This window comes from Asparagus officinalis, chromosome 1 (genome assembly GCF_001876935.1).
Source record: "Asparagus officinalis chromosome 1, Aspof.V1, whole genome shotgun sequence".
NCBI classification, from domain to species: domain Eukaryota; kingdom Viridiplantae; phylum Streptophyta; class Magnoliopsida; order Asparagales; family Asparagaceae; genus Asparagus; species Asparagus officinalis.
Window position 1 is genome coordinate 2,550,225 of NC_033794.1, and position 17,257 is coordinate 2,567,481.

A 17,257-nucleotide genomic window follows, 5' to 3' on the forward strand; every position below is an offset into this window, starting at 1 on the left:
TGGATGCAGCCACTTGTGCCAAATATCTTAGTGTTCTGAAGTGCCATACATAACTTTTAACTATGACATGGGAACCTGCATATAGTCAAATGCACCTGCACAGACATGCACACAGACATATATGTACACATACACGTATGTATGTACTGTATGCATATGTGTGTATTTTTGTAACATGCGTATGCATATATGTTATAGTTCACACACTTAAGAGGAACTACATGCTCAAATTTAACATTAGTATTTACTCATCTCATCATGTTTACATAGTTAAATAAGCAATGGCACTGATTTGGATAATTGCTGGGTAATCCCAATTGGAGTTACATCATGTTTCCATTTCACATGTCGAAGAATTTTGCTGAATATTTTTAAAGAATTAGTCTATCTAAGGCAGAAAGAAACTGCGAATCATATTGTCATTTTCTGACCCTGTTTCACTTCTGCATGGTATCAGATAAACGTTTATATAAAATATTTGGTTGGAATATTACTTTCCTTTCTGTCTTAGTAGTGAATGGAGATTGCGAAAATGCCTAGTCGTTTGTTATCGTTATTGCTATCACACCATCCCTTTGTGCAACATATTGAGTTAGAATGAACAAATGATTTATCGTCAAACAAGCATCTCTCTGTGCACGAGTTGAAGGTCAACTAAGATACTGTTTTTATGCCTTTAATGCTTTTAATGTAGACACACTCTAGAAACTATCCCTTCCGCATATCATGAGCTAGTTATTTTTTTATTCTGCTCACAGTGATCGAAGTCTTTGTTGCACTTCCTGTCATGTTCACCTAAAAAAACCTTTTTATTTTTGATTGTTTCTTTTGGTATGAAAAAACCAGATCCTAAAAGCAATTCTAATATTATTTTGTACTGCTGCAGAATGAGCAATCATGACGGAGCTTCGTCAAATGGTGGAATTGATGGACATCATTCATGTCTAAACACGGTTCAAGTAGGAAATGCCTTTGACTTAGCTCGTCATACTCGCATTTTGATTGATAGTGTGCAAACGAGTTCAGAAGACGTACCACATCATGGATTAAATACAGGCCAAGGCTTTGACAACCTAATTTTTGGTTCTTCAGTTAGGAGAAGACCTGTTCTCAGCAGCATATCAACACCAGAGCAATTTAAGGAAGAATTGTTTCTCAGTACCTTGAGAAACTTCATTTTGGACAAGGGCGGTTTTCTTGGTGAAGGATGGCATGTTGAATTTATACCATCCCCATATGAATATGGTCCCAATCCATCTGTTCTCTATTGTGCTCCAGATGGAAAAAGGTTTGAATCAATGTATGATGTTGCTCACTATCTGGGGATTTCCTCAGGTATTACTCCTGTTGAGGTCGATGAAAGAACCTGTGGTTTTGCATCAGTGCGCAGACCCCTTGCTTCTCGTAGACGGAGAAAAGATCTTGCAAGAATTTCTGCGAACTGTAAATCTACTGAAAACCATGAAATTTTGAGGATTAATCATAGGGAGGTGCCTTATCCTGATGCAGATTGTAGACCTCAATATTATGATGCTAACTGTGCTTCAAGAGCTGCAGAATCTTATATGGAAGAAAATGGTTTCGCTGACTCTCAAAATTCATCTGTAAGTACTTATGCATCCATGTTGGTGTTTCTTCTGCCTTGACTTACACTTTTCTCTTAGCCTTGTTTCTCTTATTTCAATTGGCACACAGGTTATCACTCATCAGTTATTGCATTTGTAATATATTCTCTATCATATATTAGTTCTTTAATTTTTTTTGTTTCTATAGTGGTTCATTTTTTATGTATTTACTTTATTTTAAACATATTATATTACAGGTCAGCCTTCCTATTCAATACAAAGATTTCTTTGTTCTTCGTCTGGGGAAAGTAGATGCTCGAGCAGCATACCATGATAGTCACCAAATATGGCCAATAGGATATCGATCATACTGGCATGATAAAGTTACAGGTTCGCTCTTTCAGTGCGAAGTGTCAGATGGAGGCGACTCTGGACCTGTTTTCAAGGTCCGAAGGTGTCCTTGTTCGCTGTCTATTATTCCAAATGGGGAAATTATTCTTTTACATAACAAGGCTAACCAGTTAGGCCCTGCAGAAAATACAGAAAGTAGTAGTATGGTGTTTGATGCTAGCTCTAATGAAGAAGAAGACATTCTTATGCTCCTTTCAGACCCCAATCCTTCAGAGCAAGACTTTTTGTCTTGTTTTCCTCATGATAGCAGTGAAAATTTAGATCAGTCTTCTGCGCAAATGTACTTGCAAAAACCAGATAGTCTAACAGCCAATCTTAACCGTAATTCAGAAAGGTCTACAGATCTTTCAAACAAGAGTTCTAGTTTGAGGGATCAAATTGGGGAATTCTATGTCGAAGGAAAATCTTCTTCTTCAGTATGGAAAATGGTGTCCCGAACTCTCATTGATGCTTGCACTGAAGTGTACAAGCAGTATGGGTGTTTGCAATTCTGTTGCAGACATCAGTGTGGCTCATCTTTCTCTGATGGTGATCTAAAAGATGTACACCGTATTGGCTCACTGGCTAGATTCTGCTATGCCTCTGGACCCATTGAAACTCCTCGAGTTATTCAGAGTGATAGTGAACTGGATGCTACACTGAGATCACTGTCAACATGGTTAGAGCAAGATAGATTTGGGTTAGATACTGGTTTTGTACAAGAAGTTATAGAAACCCTTCCTACATGCCGCGCTTGCTCACAGTATCAATTTTTAATTGATAGGAGTGACTTTTTGTCTTCATGTACAATTGGGAGTAGGTTACTTTTAGCCATACAGAAGAACGGAAAACGGGCTGGTGAGGAAGTACCGTATGGTCTGTACAGTGGATCCAAGGTGCATAATCTTCCTGAAGATTCCCCGTTAGCTGATACACGACGAGCCCCTCCCGGACGGCCATTGAGCAGTAAGATCCCTGGAGAGCTTGTAGGAGATGTTTTTCAGGTATCTTATTAGAATCATCAAGTGACAATTGCTTGAGAAGCTGTCATTTATGTTTAGTTATCCGTGTTCTAATTCTTCAAAATTCTAACTTGTCTTGCTATTTAACTTTTGAATTTCTTTAGATATGGGAGTTCTTCTGGCGTTTCTATGAAATTTTGGGTCTGAAAGAACCTTTGTCATTTGAGGAACTTGAAGATGAACTTATTGATCCGTGGCCCTGTGACTTGAATCATCTGAAAAAAATTGAAAAGAAAAATCAGGACTGTAGAGCTCCAGCGTCACTAGCAACTGAAAAGAAAAACCAGGATTGCAGAGAACCAGCATCACTAGGAACTGAAAATGCTAGTTGTTCAGTTTCACTCTCCACCAATGCATCCAATTCAACAATGCATGAACAGGGCCCTTCCAAGTTAATTCCAATCGAAACGGCTGCTACAAGGGAAGCTACTCAAGTTAAAGTGGCATCACATACTTATGGGAGTTGCAGTGGTGTAGCTCTGACAAAAGCACACATCTCACTACTGAGAGTCTTGGTTGGAGAGCTCGTAAACAAGGTTGCAGTTTTTCTAGATCCAAATTTTGATGCTAGAGATGTAAAACCCAAAAGGGGTAGGAAGAAAGATGTAGAAAACTCTCCTGCAAAAGAAATAAAGAATGAGTTACTAACTGTTAACGAGCTGACGTGGCCGGAGTTAGCTCGCAGATATGTTTTGGCAGTCTTGTCGATGAATGGGCGCATGGAAGATGTCAGTAATCGTGAAAGCCTAAAAGTTTATCGATGTTTACAAGGTGATGGCGGTGTACTATGTGGATCTCTTTCTGGAATTGCTGGGATGGAATCAGATGCATTGGTAAGGAAACAAAAGTTCTCTCATCTGGGCCACTGTGGTTGTATTTGCTTACTTTAATAGTTTCAGCATTGGCCCAAATAATGCATTTACTTTTAAAGGTTCTTGATTTGTTGTCTTATTAAATTTAGATTTACATAAACACTTTTAAGAGCTTACACATAAAATGATGAAAATATATTTATTTTCTTTTTTATTAGGCTCCATACTCTATTTGCCCCCTAAGCCTCTAGCCCCCCAACCCCGCTCCTATACTATTGAATTCATCCCCTGCTTAGTGCTTACCCCTTGTACTTTTTTGATCCCACATTGCACCTAAACTATTAAATTTATCCCTGGTTACCCCTTGAACTATCAAATTCTGTACCTAGTTACCCCTTCTCATTTATTACTTTGTGGGTGTTTCAAGCGGATGTATAAGAGGAAGCGATAGTTCAGGGGGTAAGGTGAGACTGGAAATGGTTGGGGGAGGGGGGGTTAAGCGGAGACAAATTTAATAGTTTAGGCAAGGTGAGATAAAAAATAGTTTTGAGGTAAGAATCAACATATTTAATAGTTTAGGTGTAAGAAAGGATATATTTAATAGTTTAGGGGGCAAGTAGGGACTGGATCCTTTTTCTTATGGGGCAGTGTTTTAAATATCGGCCGACATGTCGGACATGTCGGCCGATATAGCGGATTGAGGGGTCCAACGACACAAATCGGGGAAAAACAAGTCGCATATCGTTTTTTACCGACATATCGGCCATATCAGCGAAAAATCGGTCATATCGGCCGATTTTCTTGTTTGGAAAATCGGCCATATCGGCCGATTTTCCTGTTTTTTCTTTTTTTCTTCTTCACACGTGAATGTTTGGTTTGTGGACTATTTTGATTAATAATAGGCTAATGATTACTTGATGTTTGATCACTTGATTAATAATAGGCTAACTGATTAATAATAAGCTAATGATTATTGATTAATAAGGAGAGATTTATTTTATTTTAAATGTGCATATGAATGTTGAAATGTGCAGAGTCATGAAGTTATGAATTTAGGAATGCTTAGATAGTTAGATTACATTTAGGGCATGATATTATACATATGTGGATCACCCGATATGGCAATCCGATATTTAGTCCATGTCCCCCGATATATCCCCGATTTCCGCTATCCGACATGGATTTCAGCCGTCCGACATGAACCCGACATCCGATATTTAAAACCTTGTTATGGGGCGATTAAATTCAATCAAATATAAAAAAACACAAGAATATGATGCATTTTGTGAAGTAAATATTTGATATTCCTTTTCAACAAATTTGACATCCCTTTTTCTTCTTGTTTGGAATCTAGGTACTTCCAAAATTTATTTATTCCCTGAAAAGAGTTAGTCTTTCAGGGTTCCTATCTTACTCAAGTTACTTATGTGATACTAACGTTCTCTAACTTTACTGTGTGTTCTGGAATGCAAATTATTATTCAATATTTCAAACTTTGTTCACTATAATTAAGAAATGCATTTTTAATATTGCAATTATGACTGATATCTGCAAAAACCAGCTTCTTGCAGAGGCAGAAAGGCAAATATCTAGTTCTACAAAACAAGAGAGTGACATGTTGCCTGTAGATCACAAAGATTCTGATGCAGCAGATACTTGCGAACCAGTGGTTGTTAAAAGCAATAATCTTCCTGAGTGGGCAGAAACTCTGGAACCAGTGAGAAAGCTACCAACTAATGTAGGAACAAGGATTAGAAAGTGTGTATACAATTCTTTAGAGAAAAATCCACCAGAGTGGGCAAAGGTGATTCTGGAGCATTCAATCAGTAAAGAGGTTTACAAAGGAAATGCGTCAGGGCCGACAAAGGTAAGCTATCCTTTTTTTTCTAATTCTCTACGCTGCATAAATGTCTATGTGACTACAATGTTGTGATGGACTTTTTTGTATTTTTTGTTGTGGTTGGAGTTCCTTATTGTCCCATATGATTTTCCCCTTATATTTCATCTGTACTTATATGTAAGTGATGCCCATTACTGGAACTCTGAATACCCATATTGTCAAGTTTTTAAGTCTTTCCATATCAAAGTGGAAAATAGGACAAACTGCAGATATAGTCTAGTGTTTTGGATGTTAGCATTAGGAACTAGAGGCATCGTCCGAAAATGAGAATAGTGAATTTTTCTTGAAGGAAATTGCTAAAGGGAACATGTTGGACATGACGGTATTCTTGCTATGATTGAAAGTATTTGGAAAATAAATTGGTACTTGGTTAATATGTGCGACTAAGTTATGGTGAAAATAAACTGAAAATATTCCTGATATGCCAACTTTTGACATTTCCCCCATATTTAGATGGTTTCATGATTAGAAAGGATGCTACCACATACCTGAGCAGTCTTGAATCAGTAAGTGTAGGCTAGAATTTTTTTCATTGATGGAGGGGGGGGGGGTGACAAGTACAACATCACATCAATAAAAAAGAGTGATCACATATGGCAAGTATAATGAAGCTTTCATATGTGTGTGTGTGTGTGTGTGTGGTGTGTGTGTGTATATATATATAAATATATATAGTATATTATATATATATATATATATATATATATATTATATATAATATATATATATATATTATATATATGATATATATTATATATATGAGAATATGCAAGAACTTCAGAATAGAAGGTTTACAAAAAAAAAAAGAATCCATGAATTACTGTAAAAATCATTTCGATATATCGGCCGATCATTGGATCAAAATGCTTCGATCTTCTGAAGTTTCTTTTAAAAAATGAACCAATTATAGTTGGTTGCCACTATAAACTAAAACTGCAAAATGCAAAACCACAACACCTAGTAATGAGCTCATCGGAGATGTCTGTATTTGACTTAAAATGCTAGAAATTAAGTTTGAGAATAATAAAGTAAACAAGAAGGCTTTGTGTAACTGAGGATAAGGCAATGTTATTATTAATTAATTTGTTACTTGGGTCACCTAATCTTTCTCATCCATGCGTCCATAGCTTATCCAGTTAGTCACTCTCATCCATTAGGCCCGCAACCCTTTTTTTATTAATATTTTTGAAAAGATTCTCTCCAATGAGTAGAATAGCAGTTAGATTGATTAATTTGAAAAATTTATGACAATTGGAGGACCTAATAATTGGGGGTTTGAAGAGGATTGCTACTCTTTTTCGAAAATTAAAACAAATATTAAAATATCACATATATTACAGAAAATAAACTAATTTTCAAAGAACAACCACAGAGCAAAATCTCAAAGACAAGGATTTTATAGTGGCTCAGATAGAATTCCGGCGTCCACTTTTCTTCTTCGTCGGGAGGGGTTTCTACACCATGTGATAGGGCTCACCTGGATCACAAGCCCAATCGAGTAAGCAATCACAACATTGCACCCAATCTAATTGTCTTTGTTGATAACCTATCACAACGGTAGAACCCTAGCTCTAGCAAATGACCCTCTTCCTCAATTCACCTCGGTTTAAGTATGCTGTAAGAAACAAACTGATCACACGATCGAAAAACAATTGTTCTATCAAAAACTAACATCAATGAAGCACAACTAGAATGATCTTACAATCCTTTTGGATCAAGCTATTTTCTAAAAGATTTGTAGTGAAGATATGGAAGAACGAAAAAGATGTGATGCTAGGGCTGGTTGCACTTTGTGAAGAAAAATATCCAGCGAGGTAAGTTGCTATGAGGATGCAATTAAACTCAGTGTTTTCAAAGGGGCACGTCTCACTGCATCTCATGCGTCTTGCGATACAGGGTGGTAGCGAAGCGCACTGTATCTGAAGTGGCGACACCTTTTGCGCCTTGCATACATCCTGACTTTGCACAGGGTGCATGTAGTATATACTTTCATATAGTTTTGTTTGTTAACATTTTAATCGAGTTTTTATACTTGATAATCCACATCCCAAAAAGAAAAATAAATCTATTAGGCAACTTTTTAGTTGCCTTCAATTGAGGACCATAACTATCCTTTTCTTGGATATTAGTCTTGATTTGACATTTGATTTGATAATTTATGAAATTTGCTGCTATGTTGGGTGTTAGCATTAGAAATTAAGACATTATATTGTGAATTTGTAGAAAGATATTATTTATCCTGATATATTTTTATATGAATTCCTAAACATGTTCTTTCGTGCTTGATTATTTATCTTGAAAAATTATGTGTGCGGTGTGCGCCTCGCATCACTAGGGCGCGCGCATCGCGTTGCGCCTTGCACATGTGCGCGTAAAGATGCTTTGTGCCCCGCATTGCGTCTCACGCATTGACAACAAGTTATCAAACTTCAAGAGGTGACAACAACTGAGTCCTTCAAATCCTAGAAAAGTCTCTCTCTCTCTCTCTCTCAACAAAGCTCTCTAATAATAGAGAAATACGAATGAACGTATGAGATTAAATCTACAAATCAGATTAAGAAATAGGATTTTTGTCGCGAAACTAACTTTATATGCCCCAGAGCAGGCTTTCTTTTGTTTTCCAGAATTGAGCATTTACAGTGTTACTAAGCTGACTTTCCTCAAGTCTAAGCCGGCTTTGCCTGCCACCAGAATTGAGCATTCTTTCACTATAAGACGACTTTATAGTGTTCTAAGCCGACTTTGGCAAGTTCAAAAGCAGATTTTCAAGATCTTAACTTGACTTCCGTTGATACTGAAATTGTAGATTTCTTGTGTATATCAAAACTGATTTTTGGTGTTCACCAAGTTGACTTACAAGTGCACGAAGTTGCTTTTGCACTTCTGAATTGTTTTGACCCATAACTTTCACGTAGAACCAATGTATTAAATATCGAAACTGTCGAAAATATCGGAGACCAAAATCCATATCGAATTGCAAAAATCGGGGATATATCGGGAATATGTAAAAAATATCGGGGTCTCATATCAGATGATCTTCATATGTAACATAACATTGTAATATGTAATCAAAACATATTTGTTGATGTCTGATATCACACAGCCGATTGAAGTTGCAGTGTTGTTGAGTCGTCGAGGGGTTGAACCGTCGATGGGGGCCGCTTCCTACTTCGACTTTATGCCTGGTTCTTAGAGCTCGGGACGGACGGATCACCTGCACATGCAAGAATCGTGGGAGTACGGGGTTTGTTTCCCCCGTGGTACCTTTGACGGTGAAGTCAGCTAGCGGACGGGTGGGGTAAAGGAAGAACGGTGTGGTCTTCCAATATGTATTGTTTAGAGAGTTTTTTTATTGCAAGAAAATCCGAACGAACCCGTTTTTATGGCGAATAGCGTTTGTATTTATAGAGGATGCCAATGGCAGAATAAACACCTAGTGTGCGGTTTAAGATGATGGTGAGGGGTGAGCTGGAGGCTGAGTCATCCTCTGCTCTATACGTATCGATTTGTGAGTGATGGAAGGTCACTTCAGTGATATGGGGAACCAACAGCCGTCGAGGCTTGTCGATGAGCGGCAAGAAGTCACTTCAGCGATGTGGGGAACCGCAACCGACAAGGTTTCAGACGGCTGAGAACAGAGACATAATGATGATCATAAAAGGTTAAATAATGCTGAGAAGAAATATTCTGAGTCATCCTCGGGAGGAGTACCGACTAATTGCTAAGTAGCAATTTTTTATTATGAAGAGGTTCGACTGAGTCCGCCTTTCGAGTCGCCTTTGAGGAATGAAGCTGACTCGACTGGGGGAGTGACGGCTCGCGGGATAGTATATTTGTGAAGAATAGGGGATACCCCACAACAATATTTAATGTATTTTAAACATAAGAAATTGTTTCATGAATGATGAAATACGGCGTTTACAGACATTAGACATAGATAGAGGTCAAGGAGAGAAGACATGAACAGATGAGAGGGAGAGGGAGGAAGACAGAGAGAGAAGGGAGAAAGAAGTTAAGAGAGGAGAGAGGAAGAGAGACAGAGGGGTTCGAGGAGGAGCTGACAGGGAGCTGAGAGAGAGAGGAGAAATGGAGAAGAGAAAGAGAAAGTGAAGAGAGATTCGTATCTGAAATTGCCTTTTTGAGTTGGAGTGTCGAACGAAGTGGGAGGAGAAATATGAGATTGGCTATGGATTTAGGGTATTTGAGTTTGGGAATTTGTTAAATTCTCAGGTTTAGTGGGAACCAAAACCAAACCCAAGCTCAATAACCCTTTTCATTTGGATATTAGCCAATAATGGCTGATATTTCTTCAATGAAATATCCGTCGATATTTCCTCAATGAAATATCCGCCGATATTTTCTCAATGAAATATCCGCCGATATTTCCAACATATTGGAAAAAGTGGTAAAAATCGAAAAACAATATTTTTTTCATAAATATCATATGAGAAGGGCATCAAAACCGATATATCGGCTGATATAGCGATATATCGGCTGATATTTACTACACTGCGTATAACATTTTATGAGTATGAAACTTTATGTACATGTTTATATGGTCATTTTCTATCTATCACCTGCACATTCCAACTCAAAGCACATTAAATTCGTATGAACATTTGTTATTCATCAAACCAAGTTGATTGCATGGACAAGATATCAGCAAATGATTTGAGGGACTAATTTTAAAATAACCGAAGACTTTCGAAACGTAATAGAAATTTCAATGATTTGAGGGACCAGTTTTAAAATACGAAGGATTGAAGGGGCTCATATAAAAAAACCCCAAATGGCACATGTGAACATATATGCAGTACTGTATGCGTGTACCTATATATTATGCATATTAATGGACTATGAAGCACGGACACCCATAACATAAAGCCGTGTCGTGTCGTGTCCGTGTTGGACACACGTGTCGAACACACGTGTCGAACACACGTATCCTATGTATTTTTTAGGATTTGCCTCGTGTCGGCGTGTCGGATGGCCGTGTCGGATCCGTGTCCGTGCTACATAGTTAGTGGAAGCCGGGGTTGGGTGGGCAGGTGGGGGGCATGAGTCCCCTGATCTGCCACTGGTTAGAATTAAGGATCAGTAGCATCTTTCAAGACAATCAAGAAATCTAGTTCTGGCACCCACACTCCTAGATGGCAGAAGGTTTGCAATATCTGTTCACATCCGTAAAACTACTTTTGCCTCTTGGAGTTCTGAGTGAATGCACTTAAAAAAGTTCTAACCAAGCACTGGGAAAGAGCCATGTGCATGTATCATGCCCTTGTAACTTGGATTTCCTTTTGTGCCGTAAAATGGAGAGGATGGGGAAGCTGCAACTCAAAGTTGTTTTGTTCATGTTATGTACCTAAAGGCATCAGTATCGTTTTTGCTAAGCAAGGATCTTGTAAGCTTTCTTATGGACAACTTTCTAAACTGATGAATGTTTCCTCGTTTTCTGGTAGTCTCCTTAAAAATCAGCTACATATCATGAAGACCAGCCACACAGGGTTAACATATGTAGGTTTGCCAAAAAAAATTCAAATTTGAAAGCGAGAATGATTTTAATTGCTGTCAATGTCATAATGAGAAGTCTGCCTATGCTGTTTTGTATGTACTGAGTTGAATGCATCAAGCACAAAGAATGACATCAACTGGTTGAATGCAGCAAGCGTAAATCCTTCAAGTAAACTCATTCCAATTCTCCCCTCCTTTTTGTACATAAGGAGATCTTCACAAGCAGATATTTGCTGAGTTAAAAACAATTTTCAATGTTTATGCTAGTAGTGCAGAATGTTTCCTGTAGATGATGGCTGGTAGCAGTTATCATTTTTTTGTTTAATAGGAAAACGTACCCTATGTTCTTAACTCTTACAGACTTAGAGCTTCTGCTTCTTTATCCAGCTAGTTTTAATTCAAATGTATCTTCTATTCACTTATGAAAGAGTATGATCTCTTCTTAAAATGGTCTTCTCCTCCTCGCGATGCATAATTATATTAAGGCCTATACACACTTCTCTGAGCTCCTTTGCTATATTATTGACTTATTTTCCTTATTAGAAAGCCTAGAATCAACCTTACTCTTATGTTTTTGGGTGCAGAAAGCTGTTTTGTCTGTTCTTGCAAAGTTAACTAGTTGCAGTCAGCAGCAGAAGCCTGAAAAAGCATCAAGAAGGGAAAAATTACTTTCTGTGTCAGATGCCATAATGAAAAAATGCCGCTTTGTGCTGCGATCTGCTGTTTCTGCAGATGAATCAAAAAGATTTTGCAATTTTCTTGGTACCACCTTACTTAATTCTTGTGATAGCAATGATAGGGGTATTCTTGGATCACCTGCTATGGTTTCTCGCCCTTTAGACTTCCGGACAATTGACTTGAGACTGGCAGTTGGGGCTTATTGTGGTTCTCATGAAGTATTTTTGGAAGATGTCCGGGAGGTATGTTTTCTTCCTATTCTTGAACAATGTTTTTAGTCTTTTGTGGTTTTTACCTTTTTAACACTTCTTTAGTATGATTTCTATGGTTTAGTTGCATATTCATCATAAACTACGTGGAAGTCATGCTTAATGTTTCGGAGGACATACTTTCTTTTCCTGTTTCCTTCTTTCAAGTAGTTTTGTATTCTTTTTTGACTTTTTTTAAAATCTTTTAACCTTTCTGAGCTTTTATGCATACTTCAATCAATAGTTCATTTTATCATAGTAACATTTGGTATTTACAAGTTACAGCACTTTCACCTCTCTAATTGGTAAATCTTGTTATTTTCCTTCTTTTTTATAACTGACACCGTTACAGTCCTACAGAAATTAATATAGTCCTCAGAACACATACAATACAACTTACTTTGAAAGTTTGTTTAATTCTATCATTTTAAATATTTAAATGCTATATATGGGCATAAACTCATAAAGTGCAAAATTTAAATCTTTACTACTGGATGAGTCTTAGACTTTACAATTTCAGTGTAGTTTTCTGTAGCTCCTAAAAAATTTAAATTAGTTATCAACATGCACTTTTGATTATGTAGTGCACTGGCAATCTGAAAATTTGCTTATTATTCTGTTGAGAACAAAATTATAAGCAGCCAGTTTAGTTAGTGAGTTTGACATAGCAGGTGTAAGGTGAAAAATGCGTTCACATGATTAACCCTTTTTCCACAGAAGAACACACTTATCCAAAATCTTATTGTCCCTAGTATAAAAAATCAATGGATATGGAAGGGGTGATTGAAAACAGTTCATACCAGTGTTCAAAGTCATGCAGTCATTTAGGAGCATTAGAGTTTGTTTTTCAGCAGATGATGAAACCATTAAAGCCCATCTTGTCAAGACAATATGAAGGTGAAATATTCCTTGAAAGAAACTCCATCTTGACACCTGTAGCTGTGTTGTAAGATATAAATTTTCACCTCTCTTTGAAACCCTTTAGAAGTAAGAAAATGGAATTACTTTCTTTTGGGAAAAATAGGAAACCAACATGCTATACATTGTATAATGAGATCAAAGTGATTTCTGGAGTATCAAAGAGAAAAAGAAAGTGGAAAAAATGTCTGTATATAACTTTCACATTGGCGGCTTACTTAACAGATGGGCGGAGATATCAAATAGGGAGTTACTGTCAAAGCCCAAGAGTAGTATCATGAGAATTGAGTAGAAGGGACTCTGGTATATAATAGTTTCTATGTTTTAGAATGATGAAATTATCAAACCGGCATTTTTAGTAGGATCCTGTTTACAGTGGTATATATTTTTTCTTTCATCGCCGACATTATGGTATTAATTTCGAAATTAATACCAATCTATCTTTTCTATCAAAAAAAAAAAAAACCCCAATGTGGTTATTTTTTCCTATATAAAATAATACCAAATTGGAATCAGTGTATTGTAAACACGGTCCTACTGAAAATACCAATCTTGTAATTTAGCCGTTTAAGAGTTAATCATAGTTAGGATTTTTGTGGGAGGAATCACGTAAAGGCTCTGTTAATAGTTACTATGCTTACTTTATTGGATAAATTCCATGATGGTTGACCTCTTGGAAGGTTTTCATGGGCGTTACAAATGGTTTCAGAGCTTAACACCTTGTGTGAAACTACTGCATGGAGCCGAGTGCTACACATAGTCGAATACCACGCGATATAGGAATTTGGTGAGGGCCACCTCTTGACAGAGCTATCTCTGGAATACATAGTGGTCATCTCTCGAATATTGCATTGTCTTTTGGAGTGTTACTATGGTGAGGATGCTGTACCCTACATAATAGTATGTCACAACCAAAGCTGATTGTTCTATATTCCGATGTGAGCTAGACGAGATCCTTATGTATAATGTTTTTCACCAGCTCAAGATTTATCTATTTAGCATTGTTAAAGGTCATGATTCAGTACAAGCGATTATAGGATGGATTATCTCCTAGGAAGATCTCTCTTAGTCTTGGGTCATTAGAGTCATCATGTAAACTTTTTTCTCTTGTTTTATTTTGTTTTATTATTATTATTATTATTATTATTTATTATTATTATTATTATTATTATTATTTATTATTATTATTATTATTAAATTTTTTTTGGGAGGGGGGGGGGCACAAATAGTTCAAATAGTTCAGGAGGTGCATTATATGGGTGTATATGGAGGTAGAGAGTCTTCATAATGTAATTAGTTGATTTGATCCTTGGCAGGCTTAATAGGGTTATGCTTAAAGAAGCCTAGGGTTTGCTATTTGAAGGAGATTCCCTAAGAGGAGCTGATAATTTAAAGAAACGAATCACATATGCTGGTTTTGAAAGTGGCTTGCTTGCCATGATTGCAGTTTCATGTCACAAATAAATTGGTTAAAGTTAAAACATGAAACAGAATACCAATGAAAGAGCTCTGCAGAAATTGGGAGTAACCCAAAAAAAAGGGGCAAAGATAAAGGAGCAATGATTCACTACTCATTACGTTTTAATCAATATTTTTAATTGTTACTGTAGTGTATGATGTTCTGTGAACGTTACAACATTTATTATTTATTTATTGATGTGCGTTATGAGCCAATGTAGTATTCATGGATATCTGTATTATCTATAAGCTTTTGATGGTTCATTATTTATGCCATTAAGAAATATCTTCAATGGGGAGAAGCTGATTTGTTTCATCCCGTGTTTGACGAATATTGTGAATTGTAGCTACAGATAGAATTTGCGTCCAAATGAACTTCCTGTATCATTGTATATGTATTTGGCTGCATAAGGGCATAAATAACTTTCCTTTCCGCTGTCAGGTTTGGCACAATCTACGCACTGCATACGAGGATCAACCTGATTTAATACAAAAACTGGAACAATTGGCGCAGAGCTTTGAGTCTCTATATGAGAAGGAGGTCTCTATAACTTTATACCCCCATTTTCATTGTTATTTATTATTGTTGCTTCTTCACTTGTTGTTTTTCTTGCTACTATAATCTTAATTGTATTAGGCATTTATTATCTTATTACCACTTCAATATAGACGGCCATTGCTGAAAATTTTTGTTTGAAAGGCATACTTATGATTGATTATATCTTTTTCTGGTTAACGTACGTGAATTGTCAAATATACGGTGTCCAGAGGAGAGATCTCCATTTACTATCTCCTTTACTCATGCTTTTCTCTTTCTAACGTAAATGGTATTTATTTTCTGGTCTTGTTCCTTGATACCAATTCCTCAAATTGAAAAATATTAGGTAGTGTATGATGTGGAGAACTTTTCGAATATAACAGATTTGGAATTAGCATGTAAAAAAGCTAGATGTATGAAATTGGACTTTAGTAAAAGACTGAAGTACATAATGAAGCAAAAGAGTTGTTTGTATCGATGACTTGGAGATACCTGTAAAGGATCACTGCCATCTTGCAGCATTAGTGTTTCATCATGATGGTGATAGCAAGGATGTTTTCACAGAACTAATGCACCATGATTAAATATAAAGTGCTTCTGGAGTACTCTGTCTGTCACCAGACTCTCCATAGAGTACCTTTGAAGTCAATGAAGAATTCTGGGTTGAACAACTGTACATCCAGGCTCCAGCCATGCTTCAGAGTTTTGAATGTTAAGCAAGTAAGAAGCAATTTTTCAAGATTTGTTAAAATGAGAATGTTGCTTGTTAGTTGTTACTTGCCCAACATTCAAAACTCTAATGCATGTAGGATGAAATGATTGCATACAACAGATAGGATGTTTGCATAGCCCCTTGTGTAGTTTGATATAGCTGATTTCTTTTAAATATCATTCCTTATAGATTTTTTTGCCTCACTTTTACCAAACGTCATTGAGAAATAAGATCAAAGTTTTGATTTGATTTGTTTACCATTTCTCTTGTACATTTTCATGATTCAAATTCTAAATGCAGATTTTAGATGTATTTCAAAAATTTGCCATTCACTCCGGTGTCGAGCGATTAGATGCTGAAATACAGAAAGAATTGCATGATGTTCTGCTAGCTGGAAATGAAGTACCTAAAGCACCTTGGGAAGATGGTGTATGCAAAGTTTGTGGCATAGATAAAGATGATACCAGTGTTCTTTTGTGTGACAAATGTGATTCCGAGTACCATAGATATTGCCTAAACCCTCCCCTTGCTCGGATTCCAGATGGGGACTGGTTTTGTCCATCTTGTGTTGCGGATCAACGTAATGTGCAGGACAAAAGCCAGTGTACTCAGCCTGTAATCCGCTTCCAGAGAAGAAATCTGGGAGATGAAACTCGTGCTTTTCAAGAAGCTCTGCATCAGCTAGCTAGTTCCATGGAATTAAAAGAGTATTGGGAGCTTAATACAGAACAGGTTTGTTAACTTGTAATTTATCTTTAGGCTCTTTTTTGGGCTTAAACTATTTTGGATGTCAGTTCAATTTGATAGATAGTTTAATAGCCATTGTCTTGAGGAAGTTTATTAACATGTTTGTGATAATCTTTTATTCACAGGTTTTAAGTTTTCTATGCAAATAATATGCCATATGTTTTCAAAATCTTAACCATGTGTATATTTATTTCTTTGGGTTTATGATTTTTCTGTAGGATAATCTTAACCATCGACTTAAAACTCTTATTCTACCATTCAATTTTGTTAACAGCGTGTTTGGTAACCAGGATTTCATTTCAAATACTGTATTTAGCCCAATTCTATTGTTTGGATCCAAAAGAATTTGAATATTGGATATTGACCCAAATCCATTAACATTTTAAACCTATACTAGACTTATAATTCTAAATCCCAAGGGATAGTCTGTCATCTGCAATTCCATCCTTTCTTCTCTCTCCACTCTCACGATCTCAGACGAGATCTCTCTCCGCCGCCATCTCCAACGGCGACGACCTCTCCCTCTTCATCCGCCGCGCCTTCACCCAGTCCAAGCCCGAGGCCCTCCTCCACAACCTCCGCCTCTTTGCCCGATCCAAGGAGTCCGAGATCGAGTCCGTCTGCAAAGCTCACTACCAGGACTTCATTCGCGTCATTGACGATCTCCGCTCCCTCCTCTCCGAGGCAGAAACCCTAAAAAGCTCGATCTCCGACTCCAACTCCACTCTCCAGTCCGTCGGCGGCCCACTCCTGGCGGC

General features: G+C 37.1%; 1 protein-coding gene across 1 annotated transcript in view; it reads left to right on the forward strand.

Annotated features, from left to right (window-relative positions):
- LOC109846124 (methyl-CpG-binding domain-containing protein 9-like) overlaps window positions 885-17,257 on the forward strand; it is a 22,163-nt gene continuing 5,790 nt past the window's right edge. The window contains exons 1-7 of the mRNA XM_020415354.1: window positions 885-1,604; window positions 1,823-2,959; window positions 3,082-3,810; window positions 5,351-5,656; window positions 11,785-12,120; window positions 14,945-15,043; window positions 16,053-16,484. Coding sequence (XP_020270943.1) covers window positions 888-1,604; window positions 1,823-2,959; window positions 3,082-3,810; window positions 5,351-5,656; window positions 11,785-12,120; window positions 14,945-15,043; window positions 16,053-16,484 — 3,756 coding nt within the window. The 5' untranslated portion in view covers window positions 885-887. The remainder of the gene's footprint in view (window positions 1,605-1,822; window positions 2,960-3,081; window positions 3,811-5,350; window positions 5,657-11,784; window positions 12,121-14,944; window positions 15,044-16,052; window positions 16,485-17,257) is intronic.